This window comes from Acomys minous (assembly GCF_964271855.1).
Source record: "Acomys minous genome assembly, chromosome: 14".
NCBI classification, from domain to species: domain Eukaryota; kingdom Metazoa; phylum Chordata; class Mammalia; order Rodentia; family Muridae; genus Acomys; species Acomys minous.
Genome location: NC_140496.1, coordinates 96,621,863 through 96,645,966, shown reverse-complemented (window position 1 = coordinate 96,645,966; position 24,104 = coordinate 96,621,863). Strand labels below are relative to the sequence as shown.

General features: G+C 37.5%; 1 protein-coding gene across 14 annotated transcripts in view; it reads left to right on the top strand.

The window, feature by feature from the left end:
- Positions 1-24,104, top strand: part of PDLIM5 (PDZ and LIM domain 5) — a 171,809-nt gene that overhangs the window by 68,157 nt on the left and 79,548 nt on the right. For 9 of the 14 annotated variants that reach the window (XM_084756084.1, XM_084756083.1, XM_084756082.1 and 6 more), the window contains exons 4-5: positions 17,539-17,581; positions 19,440-19,858. In XM_084756084.1, coding sequence (XP_084612210.1) covers positions 17,539-17,581; positions 19,440-19,858 — 462 coding nt within the window. Of the gene's footprint in view, positions 1-17,538; positions 17,582-19,439; positions 19,859-22,978; positions 22,996-24,104 lie in introns of all 14 variants that reach the window. The other 5 variants (XM_084756086.1, XM_084756085.1, XM_084756077.1 and 2 more) reach the window with 2 other exon arrangements.

The following is a 24,104-nucleotide window of genomic DNA, read 5'->3' as shown; positions in this document are numbered from 1 at the left end:
GAGGGTCAATATGATGAAAACACGTTGTGTGACATTTGCAAAGAACTAATATGAAATTCAAGAAAGAGAAAAATCACAGTGAATCTAGTTTTACAAGAAAAAAAGTAAAGGCTGAGAACTTGGTGAGCACTTTGCTTGAATTAAACATACAATTAAAAAGTTTTTAAGCTTTGTTTAATGTGTTTGGTGTGTCTGCATGTCTGTACACCATGTATATACAGTTCCTGTGGAGACCAGAATTGGGCATCAGATCCTCTGAGCTACCCCATCCCATGGATGATGGGAATTGAAGCCAGGTCCACTGGAGAAGTTGGGCTCTTTTGTGAGAGCATTCAGTAGCAGCAATAAAAATTTATTGATAGTGATACCAGTAAATGGATAGTAAAGGGATGAGCCTAAATGTGCTTTGTATGTGAGCAGTGAGTGTTTACTGCCTGTTAGCAGTGTCTAGTGATGACCTACACAAGCCTCTTCCATCCTGAGTTAGTGCCACTTTGGGGTGAACATCGAGAAACAAATCTGGTAGATTAGAAAGTGTGTCCATTGACAAGGAAGATAGATTTTGTCTTATTTTGTTTTCAGGTAAAGGGATTCTTCAGCAAATAACCAAATACCCTCATACAGAACCCCTCACTGCCTGTGAGTCTGAAGCGTGGAAGCATTATGTTGCCCCAGAGTGCCAACGCAGATCAATTAAGTTCACATAGTATCATAATATTGATTGAGGGCAACTGAGAACAGGACTGATACTTTGTGCAAATATTTACTTATAGCAGTCAAGAATGTAGGAGACTAAGAGGGGTAACCAACAGGAAGAAGGACACAAAGACTGCTGTTGGCAGCTCAGATGGGCTCTTTCGGCTCATAGATGTACTTCCAAGACAGTGGAAAGCTTAGGATTTATATAATGAAGAAATTCAAATGTCATAGAGAGGACGACCATAAGAAGGACATGAAATCACCATCCTAAGGAAACTGCATAGGGAAGTGGTGAGTTGAGAAATGCCTGTTTATCTCTAAACTGTGTGAGGCTTACAGGGAAGTGGGTGTGCCCTGAAGAAGATTAGATGAATTCCTCATGTGTTCTAAAGCAAAAGCCTGTGAGTCACTGGTAGAGAATAAACAGGCACTTTATATTTGAAGTCTCTTAGTTCATTTCTTTATTATTTCTTTTACCGTTGGCTTAGGAAAAAGTCATAAGAACAGTCTTTTTCTGTCTCTTAGTGAAAATCAGAATGCACGTGAGCCATTCCTACTGAAACCACAGGAGCGTAGCTCTTCTCTTCTGTTTCCCCTAGTGGCTCTCCAAGTGAGTGAGGTGTGGAGGAAGAGTATTAGTCCACTGCATTTGTGTCTTCCTGGTAGTAAATAAGTATGCTTAACGTTAGGCTGACGCTTCCACTTTCAGAATCCTCTTTATAAAAACATCACAACGTTAGGCTTAAAAAACAAAGGTGTGTGTGTATGTGTGTGTGTGTGTGTGTGTGTGTGTGTGTGTGTGTGTGTGTGTGTAAAGAGTAGGTAAATCAGAGAGGGAAAACCTGGAGGTGTTGTAAGTGCTTGACCACATGCTTGTAAGCTCCATTGCCACAGGAAACAATGTGGCCCTGGCTGGCCCTAGGTCCTATCATGACTTCTTAGAATAACTTCGGCGTATATCTCCAGTGACATGCTAGCTCCAGTGAGCTAGTCCCTCAAAGACACTTGTATGTCCATAATCATCTATTTTGTAACTCTGTAATTGTGAAATATAACTGTGTCCAACAGAAATTCTCTGTACCTGTGGTGCAAATGGAGTAATAGGACATATGCAATTAATGGTGTTTAATTATTTATCACTAAAACTATCTTGGCATACTCTGTACCAGCTAGAAAGAAATTCACAAAAATGGCATGTAACATTTCTTGGAAAGCTACTACCCAGACTGAGACTAAGGTGTATGTTAGCGCACACTGAACATTAAGAGATGAGAAGGCTTGAATCTTACATTCTGATTGAAGACTTCAGATAAACAATACAGTCCCAGGAGCAGTTCAGACGTTAAAGGACAGGAGAAAGACTCCTGTCATAGATCGGAAACAATACAAACTAAGGGCAATTGCGAAATGTGCGACAGGCAGTCACGCATCATCTTATGCTACGCTAGAAAAGATCATTCCTATGCCAGTTTACTGTAGATTAGGAAAATGTAAAGGACTTTGTTGTTGTTTTCAATGAGGCTATTTAAGTTTTGCCATTATTTGGTGAGTATACTTACTGCTGCCTGTTTTTCTTTGCCAGTCATCTCGCAAGTGCTACAGACAGAAAAAGAAAAACAAGTCACCTGAAGACTGCTAGAAGTACTCTTCATAAAGTCTCAATCATTAACTTTATACTTAGGTTACCATATTAAAGCTGAACTGTACGAATTTATAAATGATCAGAAAATCAATAAATTTCCCATAGCTTTTCCCAAAACCTTGACTGAGGTTACAAAGTTTGAAATAGATGACTGGTATTCATCCCAAATGGTGATTCTGTAGTCTTTCTTCTCACTCTATAGCTCATGTATTCTGAAAAGACTCATTTCTTACTCTGCGATCTCACATCTTTCTATTGTTTATAGCAACGTTTTGACAAGCACAGGGTGTTAAGTCTGCATGAATTTGAGAAATTAACTCAATGCGCTGGTTTTGTAATTAGTCACCTGTGCATGTATGAACTTTGTAGAAAGACACAGTAAGCATCAAAGTCAGCTTTCAAAGAAAGTCTACCCATGCAGCAGAGAAATGCAGGGCTGCAAGAAGCCTCCTCTTTGCTGCAGTCTTCAGAGAGCCTGATGATGGTTTTTGCCCCTGTGTGTGAACTCATGGTTATTTAGATGTTAAATAGGCACAGTCAAGTTTTAGATAAGAAGGCAGCTGCTTTGAATCTGCCTAAAGATTTTGAAGATTAATCGTTGCTCTTAGCTGCTACCTAATTCCTGACAAGAGTTTTCGCAGCTTTGATGACCTGTGGATATACACACATGGTTTTACTACTTTAGTTGTAAAACAGACATTTTGATGACTGTTTTTTATGTGTCATTGCAGTTAGCTAGTTTCAGAGTTTGGGGGAACTCCACTCCTAGCAGCAGCCATATATTGCATTTGGTGACACTGTTTTTTGACAGTGTAATATATATTCTGGCATAAATTTAAGCTATCTACAAGTTTTCACATTGAATGACTGAGAGATTTGTTCAAAGAAATGTGGTCAACATTCTTGTGGTTGGAAAAAATAGGGGGAAATGAACATATTGTTTAAAAGCCTGCATGATGAAATAGATTATATCTCAGACTTAGAGTCTCTAAAATAGACTAAATTCCAACTCCTTTGTTTGTTTTTGTGTTTTGAGACAGTGCTATGCTTTGTAGCCAAGAGTGATTTGAGCTCTTAATCTTCCTGTCTCAATTACCCTCCCAATTCAGGGATTATAGGCATTTGCCGCCTCACTCAGCAAAATTCTACCTCACAAATAATATCTACTCACTTTTAAAAACTCTGAAGAAATAGTGTTCCTTTTATCTTCTGACTATGAATAATGTGACTGCAAGAGAACACTTTTTGATCAACTGAATGAAAAGAGATATAAAAATATCTTAAATTAGCTGCCTGTTCTAGGTAAAAATATTTTAATATATAGTTTTCACATAAACATGAAGTAATAATGTGACATTTTCCTCAAGAAAAATGCATAACTAAGAGAATCAGGAAGGGAAGAATTTTTTGTCTTAGATTTTGTCTATAAAATAGTGGTATTTGAAATTGATTAAAATATAGCAGACCACTGGTGGGGTAGCCTTTAATTCCAGTACTGGGGAGGCAGAGGCAGGCAAAGACCAGTCTACAGAGCTAGTTCTAGGACAGCCAAGGCTACACAAAGAAATCCTATCTTGAAAAACAAAATGGAAGAAAAACTGCTTAAAAGCATAGTGGCTGTAGATTGAAGGCATACAACAGGGGACCGTCAGACACATGTGTGACGTAGTCGCAGAATGTGGGGAGGACAGGAAATAAGGAGTCTTTTGAAGACATCCTCACTTCAGCAAAAATGACCAGTGATTTCTCTTGTCATTTGTTTTTACATTTCTAAGAAACAAACTTTTACTAACTCCTAAATGATCACCTTTATTTATTTTCTGACATCCTCTTTTGGTAGATTAAGATTTCACCTGGCCTTGGGGATGTGGCTCAATGGCTCAATGGTAGAGTGCTTGCCTATCCTGTGTCAAGCCTCAGGTTCAGTCCCCAGCACCTTATTTCAAACCAAACCAAGGTTGAAGTCATTGTATTTACTTTCTCATCTCAGGCTATCATTTGAAGATGGTTGTTTATTTAGCAATAACTTCTAAAACGTTGTTATTAATACTCATGGCATAGCATGAGCAAATTCAGCATATCATCAGTACACAAGACCCAGGGAGCACCTGCTATTGTGGTCCTTTGAGCATGTCTACATTCAGTTTTGTAGATTTCTTTAATATTCTGTGCTGTGTGCCCTATCACAGAGTTTACCATACAGAACCTATGCTCGGTATCTGTGCATTTGTGTAATTTGTGTGGAGGTGGGAGTGCAGATGTGTGCTATCTATCTATCATATATGTATGTGAGCATGTGGGTTTATAAACCTGTGCTCACACATATAAAGCCCAGAATAGGACATTGGGGTTTTCCTCTGATGCTGTCTATATTATTGTATTGAAATCAGGTCTCTCTGCAAGCTTGTCGTTTTGGTTAGGCTGCCGGTCATGGCTCCCTGACACCACGAGTTCTAGGCTCTTAGGGAAGTGCCCTGCTTTTTCTGTGGACGCTGGAGACTCAAACTCATGATTGCTAAATGGGTCTTCTTACAGACTAAGAAATCTACCCAGAGCTTCAAGTTTTTAAACTTATTTTTTGCAGTGCATAATTTAATTCCCTGATAGCAACGTCCTTTATAGACACAGCCTAGAAAATAACTAGGGAGGATGGTTTTAACAATGGTATTGAGCTCCAAGACTTGCTTAGCTCCAAGCATAATTTATGTTTTTATTTTCTTGATATTCAGTTGTTTCATTGTATGGCATTAAATGAGAACAATTATTATGCTTCTTTTTGAGTTTTAAAATAGTGGTCCCTGTTTTAATAAAATAGAAAGCTAGCATTCACGTTCAGTATAAAGGGCAACCAAATAATCTTTAAGCTGTTCTCTCTGAACTTCGGTTCTCCTCCCTCTAAATAATTCAACATGTCAGACTCTGTCCGTCCTGCAGGATCTGAGCACAGACCTGCCAGGAGTTTTGGAGTTTTCTACCTTTTCCCTGTACATCTCCCAGAGATGCTGTGATTTTACCTGTTTTCTGCAGCATGGCTTTAAATATTTCAAGTGTAACCAAAGATTATTAACACTAGCCTTATGTGCGATAATAAAAACTGGAGCTGTGGGCCTTGGTTGCTGCTTTAGTTTTGTTCTAGGTAAGATTATGAAAAAAATTAATTCTCCCTTCTATTGTTTGCAATAAAATGACATGTAATTTTCTGAGGGATATCAAACAAAAATAAAAAGTTACTGTAAATAGATGGTGATCTTGGATGTTTACTATCAAAACTTATTCAAATAGTCATGATTAAGGTTTGTTGTCTAGAACATTTCGGTTTTAACAGTGATATTTTGAGCAAATTTGCCTGTTTTCTTTGTAGACTAAAGAAAATAAATCATACTATGGAATTATGACTTTAGTTTTTTCAGTAGGAAATTGTGATAGTTTTGTATGGATCACCTTAATTTTTCCTATTATGAAAAAAAGTTAGTAAATCTGATTTATCATAGCTTTGATGTAAGGAATTCTGGATGGTCTGTGAGGGTCTGTGGTTTGTTGCTGTTGTTGTTGTTGTTGTTTTCCTTTAATCATTCCTAAAGATTTTTTTTTTCAGATTTCAAAAACTATTGTAGTTGTCTTAATGTCTAACTTTATCAGACATAGACTATAGAAAATATCAAGGGCACAAACCTTTGGGGTGCTTCTGAAAAATGTTATTTTCTGACCCAGATCTTTTGCTGCTGTGGTTTAATCATGTTATGCCTCCGTAAATGTCCCTTGTAAATAAGTAGTTGCCTTTAGCTGCACTCAAGAATATCCTAAGACACTTAACTACTAGTCTCCTTCAGAACTCACACAGTTCACCAAGAGTGATGACTCAGTCTACATCTTGTTTTCATATAGACACAGAAGTACAAGCAGATGCCAGTGTTTGCTTTGGGGTAGTTTTCCCTCGAAGAAAGAGATCAGTGCGATGCTGAAGTGGATGCAATTTTGTGTGACAGACAGCCGAAAACAAGGCCGTGGTTGAAAGCAGCCAAACTCTTAGATGTTGTGCATGTCAAAACTGGAACAAAGATTATAATGCAAGTTCAGTTTTCTGTAAATATGGATCTCATCATTAATTGAAGTATGCAGCTCACCACAGCCTTGGGTGTGGTCCATGAACACAGCTGCTGCTTTGATCTCTAATTATTACATTTTATTGCCATGTATAACTGGGCCTTTGGGTTATTACTAGTGATGCAAATGAAAGAGAATGGCATGTTGGGTGTTCAGAAACATAGATGGTTTTGGCTTTTGTTGTTTGTACCATCAAAACTTTTTTGTTCATAAAACTTAAACAGTTGGAAGTGCTTTTGGAGAAAAGTTTAACATTGTGGATTTCTTCAGAGTTATGTATGTTTTCTCATTGGTACTGTTGTAGTATCCTTTTATTATTTTATTTTTGAAATGATAATGTAATTATGTCATTTCTGCTCCCTTTTCTTCCTCCAAACTCTCCTGTATGTCCTTCCTTGCTTTCTTTCAAACTCATGACTTCTTTTTTCATTTGGTGTACTCTCACTCTCTCTCCCTCCCTTCTCCCCCCCTCCTCTCTCTCTCTCTCTCTCTCTCTCTCTCTCTCTCTCTCTCTCTCTCTCACACACACACACACACACACACACACTCCTAAATACATGAGTATAGCCTTTCCAGTCTGTATAATGTTACTTGTGTATGTTTTCAGCACTGACCATTTGGTATTGGCTAGTCAGTCAGTTGGTGTTCTCTTCCCTGGGGACTAGGTTCTTGTCCATATGTACTCCCTTTCCAATCACTGACCTGATTTTAGAGCCACTTACAGGCCATATTGCCCTGCAGCATTGTCTCTGAGAGCAAGTGCACATCACTGCATGCCACGGGGCTCCTAAGTGAGCACAGAAGAGAGTCACTGAAATGTGTGTGGGTGTTGGGCCGGCATGTATGTTTGTGTAACACATGCATGTCTGGTTCTCCAGTGAGACCAGAACCCATTGTTACCCACATAGATGCTGGAGAGAGAGCTTGGGTCCTCTGGAAGAGCAGCCAGTGCTCTTAACCCTATGAGCCCTCTGTCCTGCCCCAACAAGAACATTTTTTTAAATACAGTGAAAACATTAAAGAACCAAATGATTTTGAAAAAAGAATGGTTATCTGGAGAGAAATAAGGAACTCTGATGCTAAAGCTAATAAACATGTTAGTTTTTTTGTAAATGGTTCTTTAGAGATTACAGGGTAGAGCACATTGTGTTTGCTTTGTTCATTGCTCATCCTTTGAGCACTCATAAGGAAATGAACATGAGAGGAATCTCCTCGTCCCATTCTTTTGCAAATCTTTTAGAGAGTGTTAGTGACCATGTTAGGAAATCAGCAGGGTAGAGGGGGTGCTTTTCTTCCATGAAAGAATCTACTACAAAAGTTAGTCATCTTAAAACTAGCTTGGTTTGTCTACATTTTCAAACATGAAAGCTCTACTTGTTTAGGTAAGCATCGTGTGTCCCTCCTAAAGGACATCATCGTGAGAATAACACATTTGATCTTCAGTCATCATTGGTAATCTCAGTAGTTATGTCAGACTTAGATTTGGTGAGGATGAGCTTTGAAGACACATACTATAGATAATCACCTGTTGCTAAGGGTGCTGTTACATCTCTTCTTTTGTGCATTTGAGTATATTACTGCATGCACTACTCTCTAGAAGGTACAGCTAGTTTGCTGTTACTGTACTGGGGTGCTGCTTCAGGACAACTCAGTGAATCTCAGTGTGTGACGGCTCTTAGCCAGAGCTCCAGTTCGTTAAATGGCTATAAAGCTGTCTCAGACCTCTGCCTTTCCTCAGCTCTCTCTGCCTTTGCATCCGGATTAGTGCTTACCATTCAGTTCATAGGCTCAAGACCAGTATTCCCACGCAGCGGGTATTGCAGCAAAGTGTGCATTTTATTGGGTCATACTTTGACTGGGTAGATCATAAAATTAAATACATTTTTTAAAACTATACATGTGATAAAATGTGTGGAAATAGTTGTCTAGGGCAGGAATGCTCAATTATTTGTGGGTGCTGGACTAGTCACACTGTGACCGTTTGGTTGCTGGCCTCAGTGTGGCATATGTTGAAGTTGGAACAGCATTCACAACTATTTCTGGTGGTTGGACACTGCCAGAGCTTTTAGGTATGATCAGAGGAGCTGTCTACTGAACAGGCCAGCTTGGGTTTTGAGCTTTCCATGGATACGTTGTAAGCAGTGTCCTGTTGAGCACTCTTCTAGATTTCTTCCTAATAATGTAGATGAAAGACAAAGATGGAGACAAAGGATGACGACCTCGTCACATACTGAATTAAGTGTCCTGTGTGGTTAGTTAGCTGTTGTCAGGTTTTCTCTCTAGAGTGTGGAAAATGGATTAGAGTTGAGAACATAATTTATGTTTTATATGGTTGTTATGTTAAAAAGAAAATGTTACTATCAAAGCACTTTGGAATTTTGATTTGTCCTAAATTTTACAACAAAATCCTTGAAATTATCAGTTAGAAATATAAACAGAACTGTGATCTTTTATAAACAACCAGTTTCTATAAACAGAAGGTTTTCTAATAAATAAAAGAAAACAGAATGATTTTATGTTCTTTTCTTTGTGATCATAGAAATAAGAATAGATCACACAGGACTTGATCACACAGGACTTAGTAACCTTCAGAAGTATTTGTAGATTCAGCTGACTAAATTTTCTTTTATTAGATTTAGATATTATTGTATCTTGGATTAATTTGAAATTCAGTAATGAGGGCACTGGACAAGATTCTACTTCCTAACTGAGAAATGAGAATTAAGAACTGACTTTGAAACTTAAGCCAGGATAGGCCTAGCTTATCTGTGCCTACAGATTCTCTATTCAGTAATTTAAAATGCCTTGAATCTGGGTATCTCCTAGCTTAAAAACAAAAATCTGAACACCTATTTGCAAAAATGTTAAGTCAGTGGTAAAAGCTAAGCTGAGACTCTAGCAAATAGAAAAATTTCATGTTGTATGTTCTTTACAAACACAGAAGGCTGAATGTATACCCAACAAGGCCATGTTGAATACTAGAATGCATAAACATTTAAGTTTTACTGAAATACCTAAAAATACCCACTTTGTAAAAATCTGTAATGAAATGTTTTGCCTAGACAGGAACAGCACAAAGGATGTGTGTGCAGAAAGTGAGCCCCAGAAGGTCCTGACCTTAGTGCTGGGCAGGTTGCACAGGTACCCCAGGGAGCTTGGCCACACTCCAAGTGACTGAGATGCTAGCAAAGCACTGTAGAGGGCTGGATCTTGGTCCCTAACCTAAACTTGCAACTTTGGTTAGTTATGTGTCCTGCTTCTCAATGAATCACACTTGCTTCTGAAGAACTTGGGTGAAAAGCAATATTGGTATCCCTCTGGGACTGAGTTTTCCTACAGTGAACTCGGTAGGCTTGAGGTTATATGAATTGTGCCTGCCAGTGCATCATCATAACCCTGAGCTAGCAGCTGATTTTTACTAAGGTTTTCCCAAGCATTAGTTAACTTTATTCCTTGCTCAAAGTCTATAAAATAGTTATTAATATTTTTATTGATCTTTCTGTGATATTATGAACCATCTCCATCTTTGAAGTATTGTGACACTATGACAAGAGATAGGCAGATGGAGAAATACAAATTGAACTCTTCCTCTGTTACAGGCAGATTCTTTGCTTTGCAAGCCTATTGTTTTCGTGTTGGTAATAGGTACTGTGAAGAGAATATTTTTTCTTACTTTAAAACTAAAAGAGAAGATTTTTCTCTTTTGTGTTTTTAATAAATTATAAAGGTATTATTGCCTGTATAGATAGATGGGTGGGTGGTAAGCATGGGAGTTATGCTGGTCAACCATTTTCATGAAATCATAAATCATAAAACAAACTATCCTCTCACCAGATGTCTGGAATCAATGTGCTTTCTGATTGTGTGAATTTCATTTGAATGGCGGCTTGGGAATTTAGATTGATTTATATGTAGTATTGAAGGTCGAGGCAGAGGTGGTAAGAGGCTTGAAGTGATTGTACCTTCTACCTACAGGAGAATCGTGGAAGATTCTTATTTCCCATATCCATCAGTTACTGGACCTACTAAAATGATTTTATCATTTTGCAGAATGATTCTGAGTGTAGAAAACCCAACAGCCATAGTTTTGTAGGATTAGCTCCTAGAAGGTTTGTTGAAGTCAAAACTGTAAAGTAAGCTACCTTTGGCCACACATCTATTATGCCACAACTTGAGAGTATAAAGCTTGAACCTTGAGGATATAAAGCCAGCCTGTGAAACCATGTGCAACACACACACACACACACACACACACACACACACACCTAAGCAGAAGCTGACATACTGTTCCTTAAAATCTGAGTAAAGTCCACACTCTGCTTGTGTGAATAAAGTTTTACTGAAACACAGCCACTCTTATTGGTCCAGGTTTTTTGTCTGTCTTTCAACAATGTCAACACTAAATAGTTTAATTAGAGCCCATATGACCCACAGAGCATACAAAATTTGTTGCATTGTCCTTGTCAATAAATCTGCTATTCCTTAACAATTCAATCGGACATAAATTTTACTTTTTATATAAAACTATTTATTGAAACGGTACTTTACAATAATGAAATATAGTAGAACTGGATTGTTGTGAACTTTAAATTTTCTTTTATTTAACCTTTAGCACATATCTAACTCATCTATCATCCATCTCACATTCCAGTAGACATAATTTATTTAAAAATCACAACAGGAGAAGTTCAATTTTCCCTTAAGTTATCCTGAGGTTGTTTTAGTGTAGATAAAAGGTACAGTGAATGGTAGTTTTTTTTTTCCTTCAGAAAACAGGAATGTGGAAATTAATGTAAAATATAATTTTTCTTCCTCTGAAACAGAGAACATTGTGAAAATTTGCCCATAAATTAAAGATAGTTTTGAGAAGTACAAAAATGTGTTATAGAGTATAAAAACAAAAAACAAAACAAACAAAAATGTAAAAACATGTTGAAAACAATTATAAAACATAGTAATATTTTATAAGTATATATAAGGACAACTAATTATTGCATTATTGTTTTAGAATGCTTGACCAAACATATTTTTGTGAAATATCACCAGATCAATTTCAGGTGTGTCTTGATTAATTTTGTTTAAACTTTTTTCTTTCTTCATATAGAATAGAATCACATTGTAATAGATTCTTATTCCTCTACAACACCAAGATAGTATAAAGTGAACTTTCCTTATAAAAAGGAAGAAAGGCCTAGAGTCCAGAGGTGGCTCTGAGTCTACCATAGCAGGGAGTGGGAAAATGAGAATAGTGGTGATAAAGTTATCATTGGTCCAAATTATTTTGATATATCTAGGCTTTCTTTCTGAAAATTTGAGTACTATAGTATGTCAAAGGTCTTTATTTTTATTGTTGAGCTCAGAGTAATACTGACCTTAATATTCTCACTTAGCCTTTCAAAAGTTAGCCTGACAATCACTAATACTGGTTTCTTTTCGCCCCCTTTTAGGTGAAATAGCTTAACCATTACGTTGGAGAGCTGACGTGAACTAACTTCCTTCCTTCCTCCTTCCTCCTTTCCTTCCTTCCTCTCTTCCTCCCTCTCTCCCTACTTTCCCCCTTACTTTCCTCCCATCAAAACATCCATCCATACATCCATCAGCTCTCTAGCTTGATTTGTAACCATTTATCAAAATTTCTTCTCAAATCATTATTAACTGCTGCAACCACCTCACAAGGGAAGTTACAGCAAAAGGTCACAACAGAAGCGGTTACTAGGAGGTGGCTTCCTGTCCTTGCTGCGTCAGAGCCACACTTGATTTACAGCCATGTGCAAGCACAAGGACAGGGCCCTAGATATATGGCCAAAGCAGTTCCCATGTATCTGTTCCCGCTTGCTTTATCTGTGTGTAGATAGTCCGTCCAAATGTGTATTCTTTCTAGGGGTGAGCAATGTGCTTTACCAGTTCCTGTAATTAAGAGAAGATGTGAAGAGGGAGGAAAAGCTTTTGCACAGCACATGCTTTTGATAAACTGGAGATGTTTATGCCTGATACATAACTATTCTGTGCTTTTGTTTAGAGGAGATATTCTCAAATAATTTAGAAAATTCCAGGGAAGCATCACCACAAGTGTTCAAAATGTTTGAGGACTGAGGACAGTGGAGGGCAGAGGACTCTAAGAGGCATCCTTTTGTCCTCTTGCGTGTTTGCTTTCTTCCACAGTTGGACTTGCTTTGTTATTATAAATTGACGTCTTTGTAGTTAAAGTGATTAATGATGTGCCCTAGTGTTTATGGGTCCTAAGGTCAGGAGGGCCAAAGATGGCCTTGCTGTGGGAATTTTAGAGCTCACCTCATAGAAGATGAACCAGATCCCCCACCCATCCTTTTTGCATGGGGTAAATGGTACATGAGGATGAAGGAGATACCCAGTTATCAAAAGGAAAGTAAACTAATCGTTATCCGCATAGTTCTGTTGCCTAATTCCTTGCTCTTAAAACATTATCATGAAAGTTTACTAGCCGCTTTTTAAAATAAAAGCTACAAGGTTCTAGAAAGCAGCACCAGAAAATGCAGCAGCTAAAAACATGGCCTAAATAGAGCTCCAGCCATTGGGTGTTCAGAGTTGTAGCTTTGCTGGATTCTTTGGAATCTAATCCATGGTAGAGCTATTGCTAATTTATGATCATTCTTTTATATTCTTTTTTATAACTAGGACATTACAATTCTAGTTTTTAAGGCATCTGTTGTAACTGCAAACTCCTTTCAGCTGTTAAGCTGTGAAACTGCTTATACCAAATTGGGGATTTCTGCTTCAGATACTGCTTTTAGAAACAAAACAAGCAACTTTGAAAAGCTTGTTCTAGCCACAGGGACAGCTTTGTTCTTTGAATTCCTTATCCTGGGGATAGTGCTCAGCTAAGGCGGTGGTATCTCACCAACCAGGCTTACTCTTGTCAGGGCTTCCTGCTCAGGAGACAGAACAATAAGGCAATTGTTGAGCCATGGCCCTGCGCCATTGCCAGGACCTTAGCAGACTGGAAACTCACCCTGCACAGGAGGGACTCAAAATCCCTGCCGCTAAAGGGAGAGGCAGTAGCTTGTGATTTTTACCACAGTTTTTAAATATCCTTTTGTTTAAATATCTTAAGTTTACTCCTTTCCAGGTAATCCATGGCATTGCTAAAGGAGAAGATACTTACTTTTTGCCCAATCTAAGAAATATAACTATATCAAAATTAATTTTGGCAAATGATTTTTCATATTCATATGTCAGGTCTTTCTCTACAGAGAATTATGATATATTTGATAAAGAAAGTAGAATTTTCTTCTTCAAACATGGTCAAATTATGCTTCCGACAAGGCATCTTGAGTATCTTATTGAACATAAAATTTAAGAGAGTTGTAATGAGGCAGGAAAGGCAATTTGTATAACCAGAATTTCTAGATTATGCATTGTAAAGTTTTACAATTGTAAACTGTAATATTTTTCCCCTTAATTTTTGTCTACTACTCCTGGGAGACTTAAGTAAACATTTCAGACATTGCAGAGATTTGTTCATTCTTTAAATATTCTTTAAAATGATGTTTCCCAAGTCCCACTCTCCACTCTTCTCTTGAGAAATATTCTCAAATAATAAGCTGTATGTATGGATGACAATCCATAGTATTTTCCTTAGGTATTTAAAGGTTTCTGGCTAACATGATGTATAACTGGGGCCTTCGTGTTTTCCACATATTTTCAGGGTAGAAGACTTTTTAAAAAAAGATGTTTGCAAGGCAATTTACTACGAAATAAACTTTGATAAAGTTTTATTTATTATCAAAAATATATATTCATTGTATATATTAGGGAAGATGCACATAAAGGAGAAATAGTATCATTTAAAAAGCACCTTTCCTAAAATGTTGGTAACAATGTTACTGTCTTTAGGTATATCAGTGCCAAAATGTACAATTGTTTTAGGAAGGGTTGTATTTATTTATTGTTTTGTTTTGTTTTGCTTTGCTTTTTTCAATGCAGGGTTTCTCTGTGTAGCCTTGGCTGTCCTAGACTCACTTTGTAGACCAGGCCGGCCTCAAATTCACAGTGATCTGCCTGCCTCTGCCTCCCAAGTGCTGGGCTTAAAGGCGTGCGCCACCATGCTGGGCTCTAGGAAGGATTTAAAAGTTATACTTTAAATAAATAAAAGGAAATTTTATTGAACTAGCCTACAAGTTTACTTCAAAAGGCAAAGTAAAACATATTAACAGAGTTCAAGGCCAGCCTGGTCTACAAAATTAGTCCAGGGCAGCCAACGCTACATAGAGAAACTTTGTCTCAAATAAATAAATAAATAAATAAATAAATAAATAAATAAGAAAGAAAGAAAAGACAAAACAAACCATACTCAGATGTTACATGATGCTAATGAGAATAAACGAAACCTTTTTCAAAATTTAATAATTCCTATGGTTCATTTGGTAGCTAGTATTTAAAACAAAAGAGCTGATTTTTATTGCACTTTGTAGCTTTTCAGCATTTCATTTGACATTTGATTATAAGCCAATCCATTTTTCTGTGCAGTAGGATGTTTATATAATGAACCCACCCTGGGATTTTGAGGGCATGTTGGCACTCTTCCTGAAATGCTTATCTTACATCTCGTGAAACCTTATCAGAAGGTAAATAGGGTGTGTTCAGATTTAATTTTTTCTGTAAATTCATTTTTTTCAAATACTGTGTTTATAGAACTTTCAGTTAATAAAGTATGTTCAAATTTATCCCAAACTTAATAAGTTGTTGGGACCAAAAAATGAGTGAAAATACTGTTCTGATCTTTTGTTACTAACACTGCTCAAATTAGAAGGAACACTAAAGAAAGGACCGTATTGTTTTCTCGTGTGTGTGTGTGTGTGTGTGTGTGTGTGTGTGTGTGTGTGTGTGTTGTGTCTATGTTTATCTTGATTGTGGCAACCTGCATGCTTATCGTAATGCTGAGGATCAGGGACCCAGGGACTTACTCATGCTGGGTAAGCTGAACTACACGCCAGCCACATAGTATGACCTCTATTTACACATTAAGTTGCTAGACACATATCATGGATCTCAACACATACAGATGGAAAAGGACACTGGCTTCTCTATTTGGCAATCTTTCAATAATGTCTTGGGTGGTTTTAATGAGTACAAGGAAGATTCCATTGCTCTGTACTTGAACTTGTTCTTTGTTGTAATAACCCTGCAAGCTAAAAAGTAGTTGTTTGAGAAAACACATGGAAAGTTATGCAACAGTACAGGGTATGACCTGTACATGGTAGATAACAGTGTGTTAGTGCCCACTGTGGCCTTTCATTAGGCTAACCAACTATTCTGTTGGTGCTTGCAGTTAAATTAGTTGTTAGCGGAAATTTTAGCTACTGCTAACGTGTTGATCGATGTTTATTACTAGGTTTTGTTTACTGAGAGATCCATTGTTCTAGGTTATTGGTGAATTGCTGCATATTTAAGTAAAAAACTCATGTTTTACATAATAAATTGTTATCAAGTAATATTTACCTACTATTTTTACATTCGTGGAATTCCACCCTGATGTTTTATTCTTGGGCTGGCATAACTATGAGAGGAGTTATATTGTTTCTGGTATATTAAAGAATAACATACAGTAGGGAGATTGAGGAGGATTGGAGCGGAGAAAAACGGCATCAGTTTGATCAAACACATTATATGATGTATGAAATTCTCAACCAATTCTTTAAAAAGAAAAAAAACCACTTTAACATCAGGGAAATACCACTTAAAGTATCAGAAGCTCTCTTAGTTATTAGTGGATACAGCTATCATACAATAAAGTATAACAGTGTGGGGCTCAGCACTAGGCCTGACAGTTTACCTGAACTTTGAAGTTCCTGATTTGAAAGGTGAAGATGATAGTTTTATTTTGTAAGAGATAGTTGCTCTAAACCAACTGTTGCTACTCTAGCTCACTACACCAAAAAGGCACATAGTGCAAGATAAGAACGGGCTAAAAAGATCAATTTACTTGAAATACAAACAGTCATCACATGCCTGGACCTTTGTCAGACCTTCCTTAATCTTTCCCTTGCACATTCATCACTGGTGATATATTACCTGCCAGGCTTTGCACTGACATATGGATAAAGACAGGATATGGGCATTGTTTTTATTGAATTTAACTTAGTCTTCAACATCATATAGTGGTCACTTTTCTCAGTGCTCTGATGCACCACCCTGGCAAAAACAAGTCCAGGGAGGGTAGGTTTTGCCTCACAGTTTGAGAGTACAGCCCATCGAGTTGGGGAAGGAGCCAGTCATATTACATCTAAGTAGGAATCACACATGATGACTTCCTGCACTTTTCCGACTAGGACTCCTGCCCATGGGATGATGCGTCCCATTTAAGATGTATGTTTCTTCCCACCCTAATTGCCCTAAGCTAGATAACCTCTCACAGACACGTTTAGAGGCCTGTCTCCTAGGGGATTCTATATTCAGCTAAGCTGACAAGTGATATACATCAACTTGTATACATGTTTAGGATTATAAATATAAGATAAATTACTACTAAGGGACTTAATAAATATAATTGCTAACCATCAGAAAGAGACCTAGAATCTGTAGATGTTCTCACGAATGTTAGGAGAAAAGGCAGCTGCTACTGGAGATCAAGATTCAGGTTAGGTTGTTGAAGAACTGCTTGAGGATCAGGAAGTCATGCTTAGTTTAAAAATTAAAAGCATAGGTATATCCGGGCATGGTAGTGTACGCCTGTAATCCCAGCACTCAGGGAGGCAGAGGCAGGCTGAAAAAAGAATTAGAAATGGGGGCATAATATTGGATCTTGTAGAATTGACTTTTAATGACATAAACTAATTAGTTTAATCCCAGCACTCAGGAAGCAGACTTTCTCTGAGTTCTAGGCCAGCCTGGTCTACAAAGCGAGTTCCAGGATACCAAGGCTACATAGAGAAACCCTATATCAAACAAAACAAAACGAAAGAAAGGTTGTGAATAATAAAAACTTATTTATAAAGGCATTAATTCTGATTATTTAATATCTTAAAGTACATAAATAGTTAAATTCTGTTGATGACATTTCTAAGCTGCCAAAGGTTCATGGCTTTTTCTTCTTCTTCTTCTTCTCTCCCCTCCAGAGCATCTGCTGGAGCCAAGCCTGAGCCTGCTGCTGTCCTGAAGGTGCGTTTCTAGTTGAGCATTGCTAGGCTCAGTCCATCTTGAGCCACTGCTTTGCTCTTCTTGTCTCAGATCATGTCGTTTATAACCTCAGCGTAGTTTTACTTGTTCTTTTCCTAACAGACAAAAAGGAAAGTAGAAACCAGAACTTACAATGTTACTGTTTTAGTCAGGGTTCTCTAGAGGAACAGAACTTGCAGAATAAACCTATATGTATTTGTGTATATGTGTATATAGAAAGGAGATTTATATAGGCTGTATTCTAGCTAATCAGAGAACGGGTGTCTACCAAACAGCGGGTCCACGAATCCAGTAGCTGTTCAGTCCACAAGGCTGGCTGTCTCAGCTGCTCTTTACTCTGCTCTGGAATCTGGAAGAAGTAAGTTCTAATGCCCGTGAAGGAATGGACTCGCTGGTGAGGCTAGAGCAAGCAGGCAAAGAGGAAAAGCTTCCCTCTTCTATATCTTTTGCACCCTCAGAAGGTGTGGCCCAGGTTAAAGGTGGATCTTTCCACCTCAGACGATCTGGATTAAAAGTGATTCTGCTCGGGCTTTTGTTAACTCTAGATGTAGCACGATGACAACCAAGGAGAGCCGTTATAGTTACTACTTGTAATATAAAACATTATTTCTAAGCCCCTACCTTGTCAATAATGCATGTCTAAAATACTTTTGTATTTACTTTTAATTGTCTCATATTTACACATCTAAAAAGCATTAGCAAGTACTTACCCGGGATGACTATCATGCCAGTCCGAGGTGCTCTTGGTTTGGGCTATTGGCCCATGCCCTAGTTTTTCATCATGCGTCCTCACATTATTGCAAGAGCCTTTGTGTCATCTGATCTATTCTCTTTGAAGTTTTTCATTCACATTTTTTGGCATTCATGTGTTTATTTAATTGTCTTGTTTCAGCCCCTAACTTATTTTTCTCAATGAAAATTAGTAAGATTATAGATTGCCTCTTTTCTTGTTAATTAAGCAGTACCAGTATATATTTTCTTAAAGATCTTATTTTCTTTTGGAGTGGAAGACTGAAGGTTTTTTGTTTGTTTTGTTTTGGGTATGAGTCCAGACAAAGTTTTACCAACATTGGTGATCACCAATTTTGGTGGTTGGAGAAACTGCTTTCTTACTAGTCTTTTACTACTGGCATTGAGGAAATAAATAAGATCATATTTTTCCTCTTGAGACTTAAGTATTGGAAAAGGGGAAAGAATTTTATTTTATCTCTGAATAATATCTTCACATGCCCAGGGAGGGAAACAATAGTAGACCATAGGAGAGACACAAGAAAATTGGCTTTTGTTCATCTTTTATATTCCCCCCAAATTCTTTATTCATAATAACTATGTAACCTATACGTTTAAGTTAGGTGAATTCCCTTAATTGAAGAGTTTAAAACTTAGTGCCTTTTATGACGCAAGTAATTACACTGTGGAGAGAAATAAAATGTTAGAAATATGGAATTATAATTGAGGCCTTGGGTACTTTAAAAATAAAATGTTTCAGTTAATGATAGTTTGTTTATGTGGAATAAAATGACTCAGTTACAATATGTGTACGTTGACATTTTATAATAGCCTTTAGGGTTTTTCCCCCTGTTTTTTCTGCTTTTTCCTAAATATTTTTAAATGTTATTTTTTTATGAAAATATGTTTTCTGTATGCGTTAGTGTTATGCATGTTGAGATCAATTAGAATGCATGCTATGCTATATCAACTCATTGTTTTTCCTGAAAACATATTTGAGCTGCTAACATAGTATTTGTCTTTTTTAAAGTCAGCTATGTGTTTGTTTGCACTCAGTATATTTTGCATGTATTTGGTGTGTTTTGTATATGTTTATTTTTATTTCACATAGGGCGAACCCCAAGAAGTAGTTAAACCTGTGCCCATTTCATCTCCTGCTGTATCCAAAGTCACTTCCACAACCAACATGGCCTACAATAAAGCACCACGGCCCTTTGGTTCTGTGTCTTCACCAAAAATCACATCCATCCCATCACCATCGTCCGCCTTCACCCCAGCCCATGCCACCACGTCATCACATGCTTCCCCTCCACCTGTGGCCGCTGTCACTCCTCCCCCATTCTCTGCACCTGGACTGCATGGTAATGCCAATCTTAGTGCTGACCAGTGTTCATCTGCACCGAACACTGGTAAATCTGCAGTTAATGTCCCACGGCAGCCCACAGTCACCAGCCTGTGTACCGAGTCTGCTCAGGAGCTAGCGGAGGGACAGAGAAGAGGATCGCAGGGTGACATTAAGCAGCAAAATGGGTAGGTGGCCCAGGGTGGTTTCTGCTCTTAACCAAAATTCTTCTTTCAGGTAATTTTCAGGAAACAGTGTACTTACTCTTCAGCTGTTCTTTGAAGGAAGATGAAGTTGTATTTGCTACACTAACAGTGACCTTCATTTATTTACAAAGTACTTGTACAAGGCGTTATAAGTTAATCAGAGCTTAATTGTGCATCCTGATGTGATCCAAGCATGTGACATCTCTGCAGGTTTGCCCTCCAAGTTCCTGCATAGGGTTGAGCAGCTGGCACTTACAATGCAAGGCAAATCTTATATCTTTCTTCCTCAAAATTTCCTTCTATTGGCCACAGTGTAATTGTAGTTTGTTCTCAGTGTATGTACACTTCCTTAAGGAGAAAGGAAATGAGTTTATATTATCTTTTCCCTTCACAAAGTAGTTTAGAAAGATGAAAATAAATCAGCTTCCTCAGAAGTCACGGCTCTGTATAAGACATTAGCTCAGAGAAAATAGCTAAAATTATTTTTAGATAAATTTTATTAGGAATTTATTCTTTAAATACAATCAGTAATTTTAAAAGAGATGAGGGTCAGCATCAGAAGCATATATAGATTTTTTTTTAGTTTTTTTTCTCCTTTATTAATTTATTCTTGTTACATCTCAATGGTTATCCCATCCCTTGTATCCTCCCATTCTTCCCTCCCTCCCATTTTCCCCTTATTCCCCTCCCCTATGACTGTTCCTGAGGGGGATTACCTCCCCCTGTATATGCTCATAGGGTATCAAGTCTCTTCTTGGTAACCTGCTGTCCTTCCTCTGAGTGCCACCAGGTCTCCCCCTCCAGGGGACTTGGTCAAAGGTGAGGCACCAGAGTATGTGAGAAAGTAATATCCCACTCTCCACTCTACTGTGGAGAATGTTCTGTCCATTGGCTAGATCTGGGTAGGGGTTTAGATTTTTTTAAAGCTGAACTCATTGAAACTAGAGGATATTAAGTAAAAGCAGCAATATTGAAAATGCAATTGCAAATTTTTGTTTAGGGGTTGCAGTTTTTAAAAATGTGCTGAGCATACTAAATTATTTGAATCCACAAGATTTAAGGTTACACATATGCTTTTGAAGCCTTTATTTCTAGGTTGTTAAAATTTGTTTCTTTTAGAATTCAGTGAAGTTACTTGGAGGCAAAGTAATCTACATATAATTTAGGTTGGATTTGTTGTGACAAAACGTACATTTCAGGGGGAAATACTGTGCATATGTGTGATGGGCTTTGCTGATGCAAGTCTCCAGGAAATTCATAATTAAAATAATTGTGTAGATAGACCCATTCTTGGAGATCTGACCACTCTGGAATGCTAACTCACTGAATGAAGAGGATGTGCTTTCTGTAGTGTGGTTGCCATGGCACTCCTGGGCTTTGAAAGAAGAGGTGGCAAGGTTCCAGGCTGCTGCTGAGGAGCAAAGAGAGTTACTGGGCTGTGCATCTCTGGTTCTGTGGTTGTGGGCAGCTTTTTAAAGGATTGGTGTAGACACTGAAGCCAATTAGTGCCCTTGACAGAATGTTATGTCTCCTTTATCCAGTGAAGAGAGTGTCTGTGTGTATGTTTGCTTATGGTTTTTCCTGTATGTCCGTTTTATGACAATAGATGCTAGAGTAGTCAAACTAGGTAATCAAAAGAGAATGATGTTGCCAGTCAAGTGCTGGCCCACAGAAACACATTTATTGTGCTTGTTAAGTTCTAGTTTAAGTAGCTAGAAAATCCATTGAAGGTAGTGATATCTGAACTAAAACCTATTAATACTTCTGGAAATTTTAGATTAAGTCTTTTTGAGGTAGAAGCAAAACAAAGTTATGGGAAAGTCTTGAGTTTACAACAAGCTTCAATTTGTGCTTGGTAAACATTCCTTCAGTAATTTAGGCTAACATGATTTAGAGCTTGTTTCAGGCCGAAGTGACAGCGCTCTAGATTCAGGACCTTAGTGGCAGTTTCCTAATGAGTCTGCAAGCATTCACCCAGCACATGCCTGCTGTTCAGCACAGTGCAAAACTGAGCATAAAGGGGATTATTACATGCCTTGCATCATTAATAAGCAAGCTACTGCTTTGCATCTGCAAACTGAAAGTGTTTAAAAATAGCTTGATTTCAAATGCTGTCCAGATGTTAGGACAGCGAGCACACTGTTTGGTGCCTTTCCAATTCTAAGGCGGACCTGAGGTGCTCTTTCTGTCACTACATTTCAATTAGAGAAGTAAAAAGTCACTTACTTGACAGTCAGTGAGCCATGGGTTTTCCTGAAGAGCTAGTGTTGCTGTGGCATCGATGAGCACTTTCACTACGTCAGGTGTCAACCCATTTCTGTCAGATGTTTTACTGGTAGGCTTCCCAGATTTTATGAGAGCAGTAAAACAAAACTCTTGTAAACTTGAGAGTTATTACTTTTTATTAATTACTAATGACCAAACGTTTAAAAGTTCAAAAGAATACAATAGTAAATGGCTGAGTTGTCTTTTCCTCAGAGGGTCAGGATGGTTAGTTTTCACGTGACTTGAAATGGCTGGCTAATTTGCCAGGTTTATAAGTATCCCACCCAGATTTGTTTTGAGTCAGCAAAGAGGAGAAACAAACAAGTGCTTATTGGGTCATCAGTAAGGCGTAAACCAGCTCTTCCCAGACAGTAGGAAGTCTGGCTAGCATACTCATAGTTTTGAGAGTAACTGTTGATAGCTATGTAAGCATTCTTTTTCTTGTAACTAATAATGATTAAGGCACTTTTAGGAAATTTAAATCTATCTGCTGCATATAAATTACTGTTTGTGGCATGCTGTCCTCTCTGCTACCACTTTGCACCATGGAGAACAGAGCAGGGTTTTATATTCCTGACTGGAAACAAGCTGTTCTACATGAAGTAGATTAGCTGATTTGCATTTCACTGTCCACATGTCCTGCATTATAATGTGCCACTGCTCTCAGGAGGTAAGTCTTTCGTGTATCCTATATTAATTTCAGGATTTTGTTTTGTTTTGTTTTTTGGCTGCAGCCGCTAACAGTTTGTATGTGCTGTTTTGAAGAGTCAACCTTGAAAAATATATAAATTAATGATATAATCAAGTAATGGTTTTAAAATGCTTTTCTTTTTACAGAAAACACACGTGACAAAGTTAGTATCTACATTACTGGAGAAGAGATATGGTGATTTATATATGAGTAAACAGCATGAATGCTCAGTTTTTGCAAAATTAAATTAAATTTTGCAAAATAATTGTAATTTAGAAAAAACAAAGTGTTGCCCATACATTTTATTTGCATTGCTATGTTAGAGTGAATTGCTTTATAGTAATATGTAGTATTGTTTAAGTTATAAAAGATGTATGAGGTTTGCTGCTTAGTGGCTGAAAGAGAAATGCTTGGTGAAATTAATTCTAATCAGTGAAGAGTATTACAAGACTAAGATAAAAAACTAAAAATTTTACCAGTAATAAATAATAAATTAAAAAAAATAAATAATATATTAAAAGCTGAATTATTTCCAATTTGATATAAAAATCCAGCATTTCCTATATCAAATTCTCTTATGACTCTTTCTGATTTTCCTGGAGTATTAAATCAGAAACCGTTACTGGCAGGATTAGATGTCTTTGTGTGATATGCTTGTTTGTATGTGAGTACTGGAAAGTCCATATGTTTCACTCAAAAGATATAGTTAACAGCTTCTTCAATGTTTCAGTTAGTAGGCATAGGCATTGAGAACCAATGGCATTTTTGTTTTTTTAATTCATACTGACAGTAGACTGACTAGTGGTGACTATCTTAAAAGCGAGATTAAAACTAAGTTGTTGTGGCAGCAGCTAGCACTTTTATATTAATTGAACTGTGATTATTCTGAACATGTACAGAAACTTCTTTCATCAGTCACCACATAAAATCTCTTTGGAAGTAGGGACTGTCTGTCTTTGGACATAGTCAAGAGAGTTAGCTATAGGGTTGCTGGAGCACATTCTTTCTAATTGCCCGCAGTCTACTGATTGATCCCAGCACATTAGTGAGGCACTCCGACACTGTGCATTTAAAATGAGCTGACTGTACATAAAAGCTTGCCTGTTAGTGGCTGTGGCATAGCACATAATTTGTTTGATAAAAGGTAAACATGGCACTTAATTTAAAAAATTGAAACATTTATATTAAATAGCTTCAAAGCCCAAAATTCAAATCCGCTAAGTTATTTGGTATCACTCTGTATTTCACTGTGTTTCTAAACACTTCATAACA